General features: G+C 38.3%; 1 protein-coding gene across 2 annotated transcripts in view; it reads left to right on the top strand.

Moving 5' to 3' along the window:
• The window catches only part of DLGAP4 (DLG associated protein 4), a 401,980-nt gene that overhangs the window by 271,501 nt on the left and 110,329 nt on the right, over positions 1 to 20,150 (top strand). Inside the window, exons 3-5 of one of the 2 annotated variants that reach the window (XM_070744825.1) lie at positions 4,562 to 4,779; positions 9,591 to 9,705; positions 19,662 to 19,712. In XM_070744825.1, coding sequence (XP_070600926.1) covers positions 4,562 to 4,779; positions 9,591 to 9,705; positions 19,662 to 19,712 — 384 coding nt within the window. Of the gene's footprint in view, positions 1 to 4,561; positions 4,780 to 7,481; positions 7,546 to 9,590; positions 9,706 to 19,661; positions 19,713 to 20,150 lie in introns of those variants that run through there. The other variant, XM_070744826.1, reaches the window with a different exon arrangement.

Consider the following 20,150-nt stretch of genomic DNA (forward strand, 5'->3'; position numbering starts at 1 on the left):
TTTGAGTGCTGGGAGATGATAGGTCTAGTAATTAACCAGCAAAGAAAGTCTACGTTTTAGTCTCTCAAATAATCAAACCAACAAGTGGGAAGCAAACACAGAGTCCTTTGCTTCTTTCCAAGAGTTTCAGGGCTCAGTTAGTTCCTGTGTATGCTCTAGTGGCTTTGCTTTTCCCCTATTAGAAATGCAGAGTGTTACTTTTGTAAGCTGAATTGCTTCTCTAGGCAAGCAGCTTTTCTGCATCTGAAATTAAGAATTCACAGAGAAGCCAATACTATGCACAGTAAAGGTCAAAACTATGGATCCCAGCAGAGGTACTGGGTAAGGATTAGGGACATTTGTCACTGAGAACTTTTATTGTTTGTTTTTCTACAAGAAGGAGGAGACAAGACAGAATCCATATCCATTTCTTCCTCTGCTGTTTTCTAGACAGTCAACACTTCTATCAGACACAAAGAAGGTAAATCAGTGTGCAGTCTTGTACCCATTGGGACTGAAACTGTGGCCACCTTCTTGTCCAAATTATTATTATTATTATTATTATTATTATTATTATTATTATTATTATTATTATTATTAATATTATTATTATTAATATTATTATTATTATTATTATTATTATTATTATTAATATTATTATTATTATTTAGATTTGTATGCCGCTCCTCTCCGCAGACTCGGGGCGGCTCACAGCAATAATACAAACAATCTATTATGAATCTAATATTAAAAAGTCTCTAAAACAACCCCTTATTTAAAAAACAGACATACACACAAACATACCATGCATAAATTATATAGGTCAGCGGGAGATGTCTCAATTCCCCCCATACTTGATGTTAGAGGTGGGTTTTAAGAAGTTTTCAAAAGGCAAGGAAGGTGGGAGCAATCCTAATCTCTGGGGGGAGCTGGTTCTGGAGGGTCGGGGCCGCCACAGAGAAGGCTCTTCCCTTGGATCCCGCCAGATGACATTGTTTATTCGACGGGACCCGGAGAAGGTCAACTCTGTGGGACCTAATTGATTGCTGGGATTCGTACAGCAGAAGGCGGTCCCGGAGATGTTGTTTCCATTCATGATTAATATGATAGTGGAGGGTTGGGAGGGAGTAATTCCAAATCCCAAACACTAACAAGTTTATTCAAACAAATTTTGTCATGTTAGCAATGCATGCTGAAAGCTGTTGCCAGAACATCTCTGGTGAAAATCTGGTTGGAGAAGGTTGGTTTAAGTATCCTTCATCATCAAAGGAAAGGAGTATCACCTTTTCTGCCATTTGGAAGCAGAAACCTACCAACATGATTAGAAATAAAAAATAGATTTGATGTAATTATTTTTAAAGGACCCCTCCCAAAAGACCCTCCAATTTAATTTAAGTTAAGTTAATTTTATTATTTTATTTTATTTATTAAATTTATAAGCCACCCAACTCCTTTCGGACTCTGGGTGGCATACAACAATAAAAACAATATTAAAAAAGTTAAAACCCCAGAATAAAATAATCACTCAGCAAACATTCATTCTTCTTGGCCAGAGTTAGTTGCCGGCAGAGCCATATTTTCACAGCCTTCTGGAAAGCTAGGAGGGTGGGGGCAATACGAGTCTCTGGGCGGAGTTGATTCCACAGAGTTGGAGCCGCCACCGAGAAGGCCCTTCCACATAGCCCCACCAATCAGCTGACAGGACCTGGAGAAGGTTGACCCTGTGGGCTCTAGTTGGTCACTGGGAGGTATATGGCAGAAGACAATCCCATAAGTATTCTGGCCCTATGCCATGTAGGGCTTTATAGGTGATAACCAACACCTTAAATGGCATCCGGAGACCGATTGGAAGCCAGTACAGCTGGTGGAGTGTTGGAGTAATGTAGATGTATCTAGGATTTATTATTATTATTATTATTATTATTATTATTATTATTATTATTATTATTATTATTTATTATATTTGTATGCCGCCCCTCTCCGAAGACTCGGGGCGGCTCACAACAGTAATAAAAACAATATAATAGTGGAACAAATCTAATATTAAAAAACATATAAAACCCTATCATTATTTTTTTAAAAAAAATAAATAAATACACCCACAACAGCTTGCGCGTCTGCGTTCTGGAATATTTGTAGTCTCTGAACCAGTGAAGGGCTACCAAACTTTTTACTACCACACTGTGGGCGTGGCTTATGCAGGACACCCTGCATTTTCTTTCAATATCTTTCAGTGCAAATTGGGTGCTCTGGGGTGGAACTCCATTTTCGCTACCCCACTGCGTTCCCACCCCTGCTCTGAACGTTTTCCAAGGATAGCCCTATGTAGAGAGCATTGCAATAGTCGAGCCGTGAGGTGAAAAGGGCAATTTAGAAAGAAATGCATATATCCCTACGCATTCTCCATTGTTCCCCGACTCTTGCTCTTCACACAAACATTAAGTAGGCAGTGGCCTATGAAATCTCACAACTCTGGAATGAGCTTGCTGCCTCCTATCCTGCCAGCATTCACAGAGCTGGACCACTTGCTAGGACAGGATGGCAGAATGATTGGATCCGCTGAGAAGCTCCAGCCCTCCTCAAGCTTGAAGTGCATCTGCCTATGGCACTCAGAGAAAGCAATCAACCAGCTACCACCACAGTGCCTTTCAATTGTTTTGCTAGTACAACACCACCTGCCATGCATGCTGTTGTTGGGAGGGGAGTGGACACGCTAAGCAGTTTCTGCAAGTGTTGTAGGAACAACGAATTGGGATTAAAATTCATATACTTTTATAAATATTAATACAGCGGTACCTCTACCTACAAACGCCTCTACTTACGAACTTTTCTAGATAAGAACCGGGTGTTGAATATTTTTTTGCCTCTTCTCAAGAACCATTTTCTCCTTACAAACCGAGTCTCTGAAACTGTAACCAGAAAAGGCAGTGAGAAGGCTCCGTGGGGCCTCTCCAGGAATCTTCTGGGAGGAAACAGGGCCAGAAAAGGCAGGGAGAAGCCTCCTTGGGGCCTCTCCAGGAATCTTCTGGGAGGAAACAGGGCCAGAAAAGGCAGGGAGAAGCCTCCATGGGGCCTCTCTAGGAATCTCCTGGGAGGAAACAGGACTCCACCCTCCCTGTGGTTTCCCCAATCGCATGCATTATTTGCTTTTACATTGATTCCTATGGGGAAATTGCTTCTTCTTACAAACTTTTCTACTTAAGAACCTGGTCACGGAACGAATTAAGTTCATAAGTAGAGGTACCACTGTACCTTGCGAAGATTTGCAACATTTTGTAGAAGTATTAACAAGATGCAGTAAATAAGTGCTGTTGAATTTCAATAGCTATCAGGCTTCATAGCTAATGGAAATAATAGCTGCACTGGCTTCCTATTTGTCTTTGGGCACAATTCAAGGTGTTGGTTATTACCTATAAAGCCCTACATGGCTCAGGGCCAGGCTATTTACGGGACCACCTCTATCCACATGCCCCCCTGAAACCAATAAGAGCTCACAGAGTTGGCCTCCTCTGGGTCCCATCGACTAAGCAATGCAGGTTGGTGGGACCACAGGGGAGGGCCTTCTCTGTGGCTGCTCCGGCTCTTTGGAACCAGCTTCCACCCGATGTCTGGACCGCCCCCACCTTGCTGGCCTTTTGTAAGGTCACGAAGACCTGGCTGTATCAGCAGGCCTGGGGGTCATAAATTTTACATCCTAGATGGCTAATTTTTAAAATGATGTGCATGTGTATGATGGTGACTGTCTTTTATTTTTATGGAGTTTTTCATTTTATAACATTTTAGTGTTAGAAATGTTTGACTAATTTTAAATACCTTGATAAGTAGGAAAGGGGCCTTCTTAGAGCCTTGTAATGTCATATCAAAAGTCCATCTGCCAGATTTGATCTGTGAGCCACGGCCTCAGATGATTTTTTAATCACTGCTCTGAAAATAACATTTATTCATAGCCTGTAAGTCTTTAACAGAATACTACAGATTTTAAGAAGGAGATGTTTCGGGCATGCATAGTTTAACAGCGTCTGTAAATTGCTTGCTATACATGAAATTGTCTGTTCCTGTATGATTTTATTTCATCAGGAACTCATTACTTTTGGTGAGGCTGAATTAATGAATTGCTAGCCTGCTATTTTGTAGTTCCTTTTATCTTTCGGATGATGAGAAGGTGGAGGAGGGCTTTCTGCCTCTCACCTCTATCTCACCTTGCTGCTCTAAGGCAGTCAATGCATAATGAAAATAAAACACAAAGATGAAAAAAAAATATCATGAAAGCCACTAAAGCACTAGACATGCTAGCACAAGTTGACATATTCTGACTAAAGTGGAAGGTCTTCACCCCTTGCTAAAAGGCAGCTGGAGGCAAGTAAATCTACCTTCTGAGAAAACTATTTCTCTAGCTTCAGAGGGGATATAAAAAGTGCTCCTCTTCTGCAGGTCTAACAAATGGCTTTTGAAAAATGAAAGCATCTTTCAGAGGGCTTCTCCCCATACATTAGAAACCTAGCTGTTATAGTTCCTGTCCCATTTATTTTCTTTGCCACAATTGATTACCATAGTCTGTTGTTTTTTTTTTTGTTCTTTGCAGGTGCCTCAGGGAGACTGGAATAATATGCTGACTAGGGACAAAGACAATGAAATTCCATGCCGGCGCATGAGAAGCGGGAGTTATATCAAAGCCATGGGTGATGATGACAGTGAGGATTCAGAAACCAGCCCCAAGCCATCTCCTAAAACTGCAGCACGGAGGCAAAGTTACCTCAAGGCCACTCAACAGTCACTGGGCGAGCAGAGCACCACTCAAAGGTACTTATTATTATTTATTATTCATTAGATTTGTATGCCGCCCCTCTCCAAAGACTCAGAGCGGCTCACAACAACAATATACAATATAAATCCAATGATTAAAAACAAAACAATTAAACCCCTTGATATAAAAACAACCATACATCCCAAACAAACCATACATGAAACAGGACGGCCAAGGGGAATCAATTTCCCAATGCCTGGCGGCAGAGGTGGGTTTTTAGGAGTTTGCGAAAGGCAAGGAGTTGGAGGCAGTCCTAATCTCTGGGGGGAGTCAAATATTCCTTTAATCAACAAAAAACTAATAATATTGTTTAACAACCTCCTGAATAACTGTAGAGTCAAAATCATTTGAATTTCCGGGGGATGTTTTTGCAGAGGGCAGGTGCCACAACATAGAAGGAAGTTCTAATTCCTGATACATAGCATTGTTTGAATGAAGGGACTTGCAGCCTACACATTCAGCTTAATCTCCCTAGGTGAGCATAAACAATCAGAAACAGCCAAGCTCTGTGCATGCAAGGTTTTATAGGTAATAATGAATTGCACCCAGAAGCCAACTGGTAACCAATGGCAGTTCAGGAAGCAGGGATGGGCATAATTTACTGTGTATGTTTTTATATGTATTCATATACGTACGTATGTAAAACAGAGATGAAGTTAAGGAGTGAGATAATATTTTTATCCCAACTTTCCCAGCAGGCGATACACCTAATGGTTGCAAAGTATTCAAACTTGACGCATAGGAACGGAACAATGATTTAAAAATAAGAAAGTAAAAATCCTATACCTAGCTTCTATCTTTGATCATTGTTCTGCTCTTGTACTCTGTGGGGGGAAAGGATTTTGTTTCAAAACACAGCTTGTATAAATCAAATACGATCGACTAGGCTCTCGGAGAGTTGTTGATGGATGCAGTGCATAGTCAATACAGTAATTCACCTGTCTTGATTGTTGCAGAAAAAATCAAGTACTGTACAACACATAATTTAGTGCCATCTGCTGGTCATATGGGGGGGACATTTGGTTCAGTTTTTAAACTGATTACTTGAGAGCGCATTTTAAAAAGCTGTGATTGAGGGATTTGATTCAAGGCCAATTCAATAACATCACCAAACTGAGTTTCCGAAAGTCAAATTGAGTTGTCAAATCGATGCGACAATTCATAAAAATCAAATTATCATTCAGAGCCCTATATGCACAGTGGCACAGCCATGTGACCTCATGCTCTGTTGTATGTATGGAGTTTCATCTGTCAAAATCTTTAAGCATATATACTTCAGAGCACCAGCTTGTAAAAAAAAAAAATAGCAGATAATTCTTCACACATACATTTTGCTACTAAAGAGCCAGACACCAGTTTTAGACTCCTATGCAACGCAAGAAATAATGCAGGTTTGGGGGTTTTTCACCTAAATACATGGGGGTGGGGGGGGGTCTGGGCAAGCCTGACCAGAGAGAATTACTTTTGAATAAACCTGATTCAGATCCTATTTGTTTATCTTACAGTAATATATGTTTAGAAAGCCTGTTTGGTGTAGTGGTTAAGAATCAGGCTGGAAACCAGGAATCCTTATGTTTTAGTCCTACTTTAAGTACAAAGCCAGCTGGATGATCTTGTGCCAGTCACTTTCAGGAAGTGCCCAGGAAAGAAGCAATGACAAGTTACTTCTGAAAAACTTTGCCAAAGAAACTGCAATGAGTTTTCAGGCAGTCTTCAAGATCTAAGCAAAAATGAATGGGGGAGGGTGCATTTCAAATAATTATAGCTTTTAAACATATTTATTAACTATTTTTACAACAGGTTTAACATGTAATGGCTTAGTGGTTGTGAGCCATGGTGGCACAGTGGTTAGTGTGCAGTACTGCAGGCTACTTCTGCTGCATGCTGTCTGACTGCAATTTGGCAGTTCAAATCTCACCAGGCTCAAGGTTGCCTTCCATCCTTCCGAGATGGGTAAAATGAGAACCCAGATTGTTGGGAGCAATATGCTGAATCCCAAAATCACTTAGAAAGGTCTATATAGCACTGTAAAGTCTAAGTGCTAAGTGCTTTTGCTAGTTGCATTTACAAAACATGCTAAGCATGTTTTTGCTTGGTGTCTTAATTTGATTTATAAATTCATTCCTTATGGTTAGTTTATGGTTGAAAGTTTTGTGTGTACCCAGAAAGTTTTACATGTCACAACAGGTAGCAGCTGCCAACCAATCTTGAAGATTTTGAAAAAAAAGTTAAACAGGTACTGATTAGTACTTGAACTTAGTCGGAAGATTCCCCTGAGCTTTGCTTGGACCATGAATTATGTATGTGTCGATTTTCATGGCTGGGGTCAATCAAGCAGTGATGAACCTTTGGGCTAAATGGCCATGTTCTAGTTTACTACTCTGGCGTTCTACAAAGCAGTTCATTCTGTCTCTAAAGATCACATCTCTGGGCAAAACTTCAGGACATGCAGCCATTCAAATATTCATTATTATCAAACTATGAATTTGATAGTAATGTAAGACGGTAATGCAAACCACTTCTGTAGGAGAAAACAATATGGTAGTTCCATAATATCACCAGGAATGGTTCTTAATGTAAACTTCAAGTAAAGGATGTTAATGTTATGTGCATGACTGGTTAGGTGTTACAATATGTAAAGCAAACCAGCAATGTATGTTTACAGAATTTAGTACATTGTTGTTTAAGAGCTTGTGATGCAGTAAGCCATAAGAGGAAGTCAGCAGGATCTCTCTTGGGGAAGAATTGTTGTAATAACTACTGTATGTAGTAAGAACTATGTGTTCTCATGTTGGTTTGTATATGTATTGAGAAAATTGATTGATGTATTTGTGAATGAGTAGGATTATTACTGACTACAATATTTGATAAATGTAAATAATATTTATATGCTCAAGCTATCTGGTCTGGTTATATGTAGTACTACTCATATCTGTGGGTTATTAGCTAGATATATTCTATCTCCACGTTTTCCTCTGTATATCCTTTGTAACTTAAGAGTAGCACTGCTTATTCTTTATCATCTAACAAAGAACATAGCCCTAAAGAACCAGATGTCATTGAATGCATTAGGACCTAATTTTAAAATTATTTAAAATTCCTTTGCCCTTTCCACTTGCTTTTGAGAATCTCAAGTCATTTTTTTTAATCTGAGTAGCTCACTGGATGACTTGAAATAGATCAAAATATTTCTTCTCGCTTCTAATTGTTTTATAATATGTGAATATCCTAGACCTATTATTCTCTTGTTCTCCATTTCAACAAGAGCATAATAGGTATACAGGCAGCAGGCAGGCAGAACAGCCAATAGATTTGTCTATTTTTTAATCTAAAGAAGATAGTTATGTTCAAATATATAAAAAACACATTCTGTACAACTTCTCCCAATTGCGTATGCTCAAATATAACAAAAGCAATAACTAAAAACTTTAAAATCACAGTGATTATTTTAATTAAGAATCATACATAACATATTCAGGGAAATATTTCATATATGAGTGGCAGCTTCTAGAAACTGAATCCACTTATTAATCAGGCATTGACTTGCTGTAGTCTGGGCTTCCTATTTCTCATTTCTCAGTTCACAACCAGGAAAAAGTGATTCAAATACAGAAGCTCCGGATTGTAACTACATAGTACAGTGGTGCCTCTACCTACAAACACCTCTACTTATGGACTTTTCTAGATAGGAACCGGGTGTTCAAGATTTTTTTTGCCTCTTCTCAAGAACCATTTTCCACTTACAAACCAGAGCTTCCGAAACTGTAACCGGAAAAGGCAGGGAGAAGCCTCCATGGGGCCTCTCTAGGAATCTCCTGGGTGGAAATAGCGCCGGAAAAGGCGGGGAGAAGACTCCGTGGGGCCTCTCTAGGAATCTCCTGAGTGGAAACAGGGCCAGAAAATGCAGGGAGAGGCCTCTGTGGGGCCTCTCTAGGAATCTCCTGGGAGGAAACAGGGCTTCCACCCTCTCTGTGGTTTACCCAATCACACACATTATTTGCTTTTACATTGGTTCCTGTGGGAAAAATTGCTTCTTCTTACAAACTTTTCTACTTAAGAACCTGGTCACGGAACGAATTAAGTTCGTAAGTAGAGGTACCACTGTAGTTACCTATGTTTGGATAATAACCTCCAGCTAGCTAACTAATTTTTCTTTGGAAAATTGATAGTGAAAGCAGTGCCTGGGATTAATCAAACAATGGTAATTACAACACAATTGAGAAAATGAATTTGTTATCTCATCTTCACATATATGAAAATATTGCCTATTATACAGGAACCCTAAGGGATATTCAGTTCTAAATGTTGAATCTAGAACTTTCTTTATACAACCATGAGGGCCATTTCCAAAATGCTTTTTTTGCAGTTCAGAAAGATTTGTTTGAGGAAGCAAATGCTCCCTTGCAGCTTTATTCTTCGACTTTGACCAATGCAAGTTGTTCAGAAATGTGCAGCCCATAGGTAGAACATGACTGCCACTCAGTGGCCATGGGATGCTTTATTCTGGCTTAGTTGCTTCCATTTGTACTCAAATGGAAACTAAATTAATTTCTCCCGTTGATAATAGATAATGGGACAGAAATAAGGAGAAAGAAATTTATTATTTATTTATTATTTAGATTTGTATGCCGCCCCTCTCCGCAGACTCGCAGAAATGAACACACTCATGAGAGAAGTACATTGGTTGCATCTTATTGAAGAACTCCCAAAACTTTATGCTATGAGCAATAGTTTCTGACAATACTATAACAAGGATTGTTGATGATACCATTCTTCTTATCTCAAACTCTTTATTCTCATTCCACAGAAGCCTAGATCGGCTTGACTCTGTTGAGATCCTTTTACCACCAAAATTTCCAAGCTGGGAGGAAGAGTACAATCAAATCTCAGAAAACCTGGATGAGTCTAGTTGCATCAATCAGGTGAGAGTCAACATACAACAGCTATCCACAAAGCACAACAAAAGCCATTTTCAAAGGCAGAAGTGAAACAAGAGAACAGCTTTTTTTTTCAAAGCCAAAAAAGGCTGCTTTCAGTAGACTTATCCAGCTTTGATAATGGTCTCTAGATATGTGTTCAGGCTGGGAAGAGAATTATGGGCAGTGAATTCTACACATCTGGAGAGTTCTAAGTTGTATAAGGCTACTCTAGAAAAGTTCAGATGGGAACCTAAAGATGATTTTGCATTTCCAGATGTGAAGTTGAATACTTACATTTCCTCTGACGTTTGTATTTGAATCTCTCCACACATTGATATTATACAAATAGCTGCAATAGATTACTACTATACAGATAAGAATGCAAATAGCAATAAATATATTTAAAGTGCATTTATGAAATTGTATATTTATAGTCAGATATTTTCATTATACTTAATCAACTCATCTACAGTATTTCTGGCACGCATATCTATCTATACACAATTCACATATAATATGGTTCTCATATAACCATGTTATACATTCACCAAACTGCTGGATTCTTCTTAGAAGTTCACAAAAACACCTGAGGACAGAAAGATGATGGGCTACATAGAATTTTCAAGTCTAACCCATCACAGCTCTTAATGTGTTCTTAAAATACTTCTCTGTAACATATTAATTACTCCACATAACACTGTCTAAAATTTCCTAATAAATATCTAAGATTACAATAATTGTATTAGTTGTAGTCATCAAGTGTTGCATATAATAAAATAAGAAATATATTTGTAGCACAAAATTGTCACATAGAGAAATCTACTACAGAGTTCTGTCTAGATTGTTCTTTTTCACTTATTCCTTTTTATTCTACGTTTAGTTTAGTTTAGTTTATTTAGATTTGTATGCCGCCCCTCTCCGAAGACTCGGGGCAGCTAACAACAATTAAAAACAATGTAACAAATCTAATATTAAAAAGTAATCTAAAAAACCCCAATTTAAGTTGTTTTACAATTACTGAGAATGCTCCATCTCTCTTGGGTTAGGTCTTCTTTTCCCCTCACTTTTCCAGACATTTTTCTCCCTAAATTTTATTCCATTTTTGGAAATCTTGATTGTTTCCTGAATTTATTTTATACCAAATTAAGTTTGTACAGATAGTCCTTGGCTTAGATCATCCATTTAATGACCATTCAAATTTGTGACAGTGCTGAAAAAAGTGAATTATGACAAATCCTCTCACTTATGACTGTCACAGTGAAGTGATCAAAATGTGAGTGTTAGGCAACAGGCACATATTTAGGACATTTGGTTCATCCTAGGGTCCCATGATTGCCATTTACAAACTTCCCAAGAGAATAGGGCAGCATAGAAATCAAATTAAAATAAAATAAAATAAAAGTAAAGTAAAGTAAAGTAAAGTAAAGTAAAGTAAAGTAAAGTAAAGTAAAGTAAAGTAAAATAAATTGAAATGAAATGAAATGAAATGAAATAAATAGAATAGAATAAAATAGAATAAAATTAAATTAAATTAAATTAATTAAATTAAAAAATAAAATAAAATAAATAAATATTATGATCCACACATCAACTCTAGCAAAACAGATTGTAAAATCAAATATGACTCACATAATGACATCATAAAAACATAGAAGATTGACAGCAGAAAAAGACCTCATGGTCCATCTAGTCTGCCCGTATACTCTTTCTTGTATTTTATCTTAGGATGGATATATGTTTATCTGAGGCATGTTTAAATTCAGTTACTGTGGATTTACCAACCATGTCTGCTGGAAGTTTGTTCCAAGCATCTACTACTCTTTCAGTAAAATAAAATAAATCTCACGTTGCTTCCAATCTTTCCCTCAACTAACCTCAGATTGTGCCCCCTTGTTCTTGTGTTCACTTTCCTATTAAAAACACTTCCCTCCTGAACCTTATTTAACCCTTTAATCACTTAACCCAACTGTGATCCTTCATTGAATGCTATTTATTTGACCAAAAAAAAAATGCTGCCTGAACAAGCACATGAGCAAAATGAGGTCTTTATTTCAAGATACAAGAAAAAAAGACTCCTGCCAGATCAGAACAATATTCTACATAATCCAACTTGTGTTCTCAGGTTAGAGATTATCCTATGCTCAAGTAGGCTAAGGAATTGAATTGACAGGTTCTATTGTTGATTATTGCCCAAACAGCCAATATTTCAATGGCGCTTCAATTTAGCTAATAGCCATTCGTGATTTAGGTCAGTGATTTAGGTCAGTGATACATGCCACAAGTGGCATGCGGAGCCATATCAGAGGGCAGGTGAGGCATTGCCCTATGTCAGCTCCAGAGTGCATGTGTTCCCTGGCCAGCTGACTTTCAGCCTTGGGGAAGGCTATTTCGCCCTCTGGAGGCTTCAAGGAGGCTTCTCTGAAGCCCTGGAGTGCGAAAAACTGGCCAACAGTCAAACCGGAAGTTTGAAAAAATGGACTTCCGGTTTGCCCATTGGATTGTTTTTTTACCATCCCAGGCTTCAGTGAGGCCTATGCACAGAGGGAGTTGTGCACACATGCAGGAGCAACATGGGTGGGAGGAAATGGGTGTGGACACAAACACACCCTTTTGGCACACAAACCAAAAAAGGTTCGCCATCACTGATTTAGTTTCATAAATTTGTTTCTACCTATTTTTTATGTTGTTACCATGCCACGTCTAAACCCATTTCAGAGGTTTTCCCATTTGTAACTACAGCATGGTTATGTCTCTCAAACCAATAGCGGTCAGGCAGCAAAGTCCCCTGAAATTAAGATGAAATGCTTTTTCCAATAAGGTACCATCTATTCTGCCTGACTGGGCTCAGGCAATGCGTAACAGTCCAAGGAAAATAAATCAAACACACATGTGCTCTGCTAATCAGCAAACTTGTATTAAATAAACAAAAAAGGGTTACTCAAAACAGTTCGTAGTGTCCGAAAACAATGATAGTGCAAGGCTTACGTCAGCTGCATAAAAAAACACAGGAAAAAACAAACAAAGACAACCTGAAATGAGCAAAGACGTTTCAGGAGTCCTTTTGAATCTTTGGAGCAAACAGCAAGTCCCAGAGTTTTCACCTCCCACTTGTCTGAAAAAGCTGAGTTGAAAACTCCAAAGGCACAGAACAGAAACTTCAGAGCAGGTACCACAAAATAACACAGATAAACAGCCACAGTTTGCCTTGGGCCTTTGTTCCCTTTTATCCCTTTAGCCCTCATTAAGGGAACCACACCCAGCCCTCAGTATAAGAACCACAACCAGCCCAGGTGCTACTATTATGACTTGTAATACTCCTTCAATCGATCCCTTCTTTGCATAGCTCTTCGGCTATGCAGATCAATATATTGATCTGAAGAAGAACCCAGGGACGAAAGGCTGTCTGAGGGACTGCATGCCAAATCCCCTGGGTTGTCTGCTGAATCCTGCGTACCAGTGGCCTCGTCCTCCTGACTGTCTGCCATGTCTTCCTGGCTGTCAGCCAGGCTTTCACATTCACTTTGTGCCGCGTCTCTCCCATCTGTGGGAGCAACGGCTGGCCCAGGCCCAAACACAACACCATCCAGGATACTTCAGATGAAATTGTGGTTCATAAATACCAGAAACAGTGCTAACAGATCAACACATTTGAAAGAGACCTTGTAATTCATCTAGTTCAACCCCTTGCCCAAGCAGAGGCCCTACACTATTTCTGACAAATGGCAATCCAGTTTCCAGTGATGAAACTCACACAACTTCTGAGGGCAAGCCGTTCCATTGGTTGACTGTTTTCACTTTCAAAAATTGCTCCTTATTTCCAGGTTGAATCTCTTCTTGGTCAGTTTCCATCCATTATTCCTTGTCTGGCCTTCAGGTGCCTTGGAAAATAGCTTGACCCCCCTCCTCTCTGTCGCAGCCCCTCAAATATTGGAACACAGCTATCATGTCTCCCCTGGTCCTTCTATTCGCCAGACTGGTCATGCCCAGTATAAACAGCACATCTGCTATATGTTATGGCACTGATTATTATTATTCTTCCTTCCTACAGCTACTTTTAATTTGTAGTACAATTAGAAAGGAACAATTATAAATTTATTTTGCTATCTTTTAATGCAGTCGCATGTTGTGTGATACTATTCAGATATAGGTAGTTAAATTTCTTCAGATTTTAGATAATCTGGCAATTCTACTAGGAGAAAAAGATTGCAAATCCTGTTTTCAGTTCAATAATCAACTTGAATGTAGAACTAGGGAAAATCATAATCAGCCTAATAACCAGATGCTGTGGATGGTCAATTAGGCTGAGAGTCAGAGAAGCCATAAACATGAGCAGAATAACACAATGAAACAAGCTGGGATGACCGAGCATGGAAAATGTGAAATAGAATTTGATAAGGGATAATTAGATTCTACTCCTTTTGCATTCTTTGTTTCCTTATATACTTCTTCAGAATTTTCATGCTGTATTTCCAATTACCTTTGTATATTTTCTAAGCAATAAACCCTTTCAGAAGTAAAGACCATGCTGAGATGACTCCATCTGGCCCATCACTTGTTCGTAAGATGGAAATTAAATAAACTAGATAGATGATGGATGGATAGAGACTGACAGACAGACGTCCACATGATATTTTGTACCTTCCTCGGAGCTCTTTTCTTCAACACTGGTGTTCTCATTGCTGAGCATAATGAAATTTCTCTCCAACAACCTCTTTAAGTCAAGAATGTCTTCAGAGCATTTGCCTGGCTGGAGAATTCGGGAGTTGAAGTCCACAAGTCTTAAAGTTGCCAAGTTTGAAGATCTCTAGTCTAATCTAGATGGTATAAAAGAAATACACACAACTCTCTTTGCTACCACCTACAGCAGCCTCTTCCTCCATTGCACCTCATTAATCCTCTGAGAATTGGTCAATGACATATAATCTTTACCACTGGAGACATTACTTGAGTTATATTCTGAAATATTGGCAGGGGACAAGATCGTCCCTGACCAGGAATAAAATGCTTCCATTTGGTCGTCATAGAACCAGTAGCAATTGCAGTGAAAGGCTTCTCCCACTCACCCAGATGCCGCCAGTTCGGTTCTTTTACCCTCTGCGTATGCGCAGAATGCTTTGCGCATGTGCAGAGGATAAAAGAACACAAATGGCGGCATCCAAACAGATGTGGGAAGCCTTGCGCTATGATCGCTACCAGCTCTATTATTGACTCTCCATTAAAATTAACTATTATGTTGATCTGACCTAGAATTCAGGTGGTAGCCTTGTCCCTTGCTTGCTCCTCTAAACAACATTGTCAAAGTATTTCCTAAATTATGTATCTTTTCAGGCTTTTCAATAAAATTTGGGCAAGCTCCGAAGAATAAATATTTTTCTATAGCCTGGCTACTGGCTAGACTGTTCTTGGGCCTACTACACTGTATGCCCCTTTGGTGCATCTTATACTCCAAAAATATGGTATTTCAAGGGCCATTTCAAGCCTGAAGCTAGCTCTACACTTTCAGCCAGAGTGCTTGGAGTTTTTAGCCTGCCACAGAGTTGTTTATTAAATAAAATAAATATGTTGTTTTGCTTGTTATAAATTTATTGCTGTTGATATAATAACATCAATGGTGTTCCAATGTATTTTGCAGCAAGCGTTATAAACCTTAGAGTCAACTTCCTGATACTCCCTAAGCTAAAGTTTTAAATTATACAAAGATGTTCTGTTTCTACCTTTGGAACATTGTGAACAATTTATGGTGCTTAACTGTCCCTAGAAGCTTTAGATCTAGTTCTTAAGATCAAAATGTACTCTAAATTATAATGTTCAGAATCAGAGAGCAAAAGAAGAAGAGTATTTATTATATACATGTCTGGAATATAATCAAATAAAATAGATGTATTTTTTAAAATGTAAATGAAATAGATTTAGTGTTTTCCCTGCCATCATTCAATGAGAAGAACCATAGAAGGCCTCTTTAAAAAAAAGGCCCAGTTAATATTTACAAGCTATGTCCTAAATCATGAAAAAATATCCAAAGAAACATGATATTTTTAAAAGTTATAAGGATCTTCAAATTAACCATATGAGGCTTTTTAAAGCTGTTTCAAAATGTAGGGTAAATTTTGTAATTTGGAAAAAGATGTTCACCATGTGAGTAAAATAAGATTTCATTTGATAACCATTTTCATTTCCGTACAGGCCTCAGGAAACAGATTTTTCTACTGAAAAGACAGCAACTAGCAGGGAAGTGGGGGTTTTTAATCACAATCTGATTAATATAGCACTAAAAAGAATTTGGATTGATCCCGGTACTTTTCTGAATGGCTCACTGAGGTTATCTTTCTCATCTTCATAAATCATGTTTGGGTTCAATGCTTGTTCCCAAGCTGTTAAAACTGGGAAGAAGCCTTCAAACAAGCCCTCATTATTTCCATTCCATCTTTTATGTGCCAGTTTCCACATTTTATCGTGATAACATAATGGGTTACAAACTGCAATTGTCCTTTTTTTCATTTATTGAATATACCGTATGCCTTGTCAAAGTAATCAGGCTTAATGTCAACTGGGGCATACTTAAATAATTGACAAGATCTTCTGGACCAAGCAAGACTATCTCTTATGAGATGTTGATTATAAGAGGATGAGATTGCATAGGTATGGAGTGTGGGGGGAGGATGTAAAAACTAATTGGAAGCCCCACTAATAAAATCAACCCTTGCCATATTTTTAAATCCAGCAACAAGTTTTCTATTTAATACATTACAGGCACACTGCTTTAAAAGGTAGCTTTAAGTATACCAAAAAGCAGAAAAGGACATTGGCAGGCTGTTTTTACTTTTAACATTTCCTCAAACACACGTTTCCAGAATTTGAAAGTAAATAGTCATTACTAAGTTATATTGAATTCTTTAGAAGAGGGTCTAGGACAGTGATAACCTTTTTGTTGTTGCATGCCAAAAATGTGATAGCACATGCATGTGCCAGTAGTTATAATGCAACACGCCCCACTCACAAGCACACCCACTATGCACCTCCAACATTTTTATTGAGCTCATCCCCCCAGAAAACCCCAGACGAGTAGTGAGCTATTGCATAGACGGTCTGGTGCGCAGTCCCCATTGGAAAAATGGAGATGTACATGCATCTCCATATTCATGAGGTGTGCATGTGCATGCCCGCATGAGATTCAATTTCTGTGCATGTGCAGGAAGTGAAATCTCATGTGAGGATGCTCACACGAAGGAGATTTCCCCAATTTTTGGCATTTTCTTGCTTTCGCACATGGGCGGAAGCAAAGAAATTGCTGAAAATTGGCGAAATCTCTTGTGCACGAGCATTCGCGTGCATGTTTTTGCTTCCTGTGCATGCACAGAAGCTGAATCTTGCACCAGATGCACGCACGCCTGTGCCAGTCATTGGTAGCACACTGGTAGCACTAAAAACGGGGAGCCCGTCACTGCCTCAGACCCCAATGAACACCCATTATTTCAGTCAAAATAGAATTTGCCTGTCACTCCCTCGCCAACTGATTCCAGCTCTGTTGGCACCCCAGCCATTTTTTTTAATTATTATTATTATTATTATTATTATTATTATTATTATTATTACTATTATTACTATTATTACTATTATTACTATTATTACTATTATTACTATTATTACTATTATTACTATTATTATTATATTTGTATGCCACCCCTCTCTGAGGACTCGCAGCGGCTTTTACCTTTGGTGCACTTTACCTTTGGTGCGCCTTCATAGCTGCTCCATAAACACCAGGAAATGGCTGACATTGCCTCGCTTCACCCCTCTGGCGGAGCAGCCCACCTCTGACACTCTACTGCTCAGCACACGTGCACAGCTTTCCTGAAGTCTGGGGAGGGCAAAAATGGCCTTTGCTCTCTGGAAGGCCTAAACTCAGCTGGCCAGCACATGCAGGCAATGCCTCACATGCCATTGGTTATGGCTCCACGTGGCCTTACATGCCATAGGTTTGCCATCACGGATCTAGGACAACTTGCCACCATTACCATTGCCACTGCCACCTCTCTCTTGCCAACTTGATGTGGGACAACTCACCCTGGCTGACTCAGTGTGGGACAACTCACACAGGATGGACAATTCTTCCACAAGACAAGAAGGTGGTGGTTCCTCTTGCTTCTGGCATTCTCCCATGGTGAGCTGTCCTATGGCAAGGGAGGGAGAAAGAGGAGGAGAAAAAAATAGGAGTAAGTTTCCTTCACCTCTGGCATTCTCACACAGCGTATTGTCACACAGCGAGTTGCCTGGAGCAACTCACTGTGGGACAATACACTGTTAATAATAATAATACTAATACTAATAATAATAATAATAATAATTTATTAGATTAGTATGCCGCCCCTCTCCAAAGACTTGGGGTGGCTCACAACAATAATAAAAAACAATATTATAGTGAAACAAATCTAATATTAAAAAAGAAGCATATAAAACCCTATCATATGTTAAGAAACATTTAAATATGTTAAAGGATTAAATAAGGTTCAGGAGGGAAGTGTTTTTAACAGGAAAGTGAACACAAGAACAAGGGAGCACAATCTGTGATTACTTGGGGGAAAGATCAGAAGCAACGTGAGAAAATATTATTTTACTGAAAGGGTAGTAGATGCTTGGAACAAATTTCCAGCAGACGTGGTTGGTAAATCCACAGTAACTGAATTTAAACATGCCTGGGATAAACATATATCCATCCTAAGATAAAATACAGAAAATAGTATAAGGGCAGACTAGATGGACCATGAGGTCTTTTTCTGCCATCAATCGTCTATGTTTCTATGTTTCTACATGCAGATCTCATTACATTTTTTGTGTGTGTGATTCCACAGTGAGATAGGTTTAGGTAAACTGAAACCACCCACTGCTGGAGCTATGCACTCCACTCTTTGTGGAAAGCATGCAGAGTTTTATATGAATACCGCTTCACTTAGATAACTAAGTTTGACATTGGCTGATGCCTTTATGGTAGAGTTGATGGAAATGCTATAAAGCTGTTAGCATTTATTTCTTGTTAAACTACAGATGGACCTTTTCAACTGTATAGATAGATGAGTCTATCGCTGAATAGCTATTTTAAGGGAAGCTGAAGGGAGAAGATCGGTTTACCTATTCCATCACTTTAATAATTGGAGGAGAGCACTCTTTGTTATTTGATCTTTAAATTCCCATCTTCTGAATATATAAATACTTCTACAAAATCCATCAGAGGTTTTTAATCAATATAAAACTCCAGTGCAACGCAACTCAGATTAATATTTGTAATCAATATTTTCTAGTTAAATTCTTTTTGCTGTTTTCATCTTCCTTCGTAGATATGTGTGGTTAACTCTGTGCAGATATAGTTAGAAGGAAAGGAAAAGAATTTGATACATGTGGTAACAGTAGCCACAAAGTAGAGTGTGGAGAGACTGTTTAACATTAAGAATCTGTTTTTCATCATAACTAGGATTATAGTCCATATTATTTTACACTGCACTCAGTGTGTTTTCTGCCTTGATAATCCTACTCAAGATTTGGTAGAAGAGAGAACTAAAATGGTCAATAACTTTAATTACTCAGTTCTAATAGCGTAGGAAAAATTCTGCCCCAGTATTGTGGAGTCAAATATCTTGGTTGTGTTCCAAAATATTATTTCCAAAGAATATCATTTTTATTTAATTTCATTCCCTATCAGTTTAGTGGAAATCAGCGAGAAAGCTAATTGTTTTATGTAGATTTAATTTTGTTGAAAAGTTAATTGTATCTGTCGTTTAAATTTTGTCTTGCTGTGTTTGATTAGTTGTCAGAAGAGCAGATCATTCTTCTGAATTTGGATGTCATGAGTTAAAATTGTTCCATAGTTACCATTGTCACTTTGTGGTCCTGTTGAATGCTTCTGTAGTGAAGCAGTGAAATCCAAATCCCTTATGCTTTAATCTTCTCCAAACTCTTTCTTCCAGATATTTGGACAATCCTCATTTATTCCACAGATATTTACACAAGAAGATCAGGTACTGTCTATCAGACAATCTTCTAATGTCCCTTAACATGATACCATACTTGAGTTACTTTACATATACTAAGATGAGAGCAAAAAGAAAATGAAGGTGTAATTCTTCCCAATATTCACATTCTTTTTCTAAATTTCTATTTAAAAATGCATATATGAAGAAGATTATGTGCAAGAATCCATAGAATAAAGTATACAGCAAGAAAAATTAACTAAAAGTTGTGTATGTGAGTTGGAAGAGGCTGATCCATCTTCATGCAGACTTTAACAAAATTCAGTGGGATATAAGTTCAACTTATGCTTGAACAAAATGTGAAATTTATCAAAAGTGAAATATGGATGTATTCCTTATAATATATTACATAAAGATCTGACATTTCCTGTTTTCTTTTCAGCTCACTTTTCATTGAAAGTGCTTTTCTCTTTTCGCCTGTCAATG

Source organism: Erythrolamprus reginae, chromosome 3 (genome assembly GCF_031021105.1).
Source record: "Erythrolamprus reginae isolate rEryReg1 chromosome 3, rEryReg1.hap1, whole genome shotgun sequence".
Taxonomy (NCBI): domain Eukaryota; kingdom Metazoa; phylum Chordata; class Lepidosauria; order Squamata; family Dipsadidae; genus Erythrolamprus; species Erythrolamprus reginae.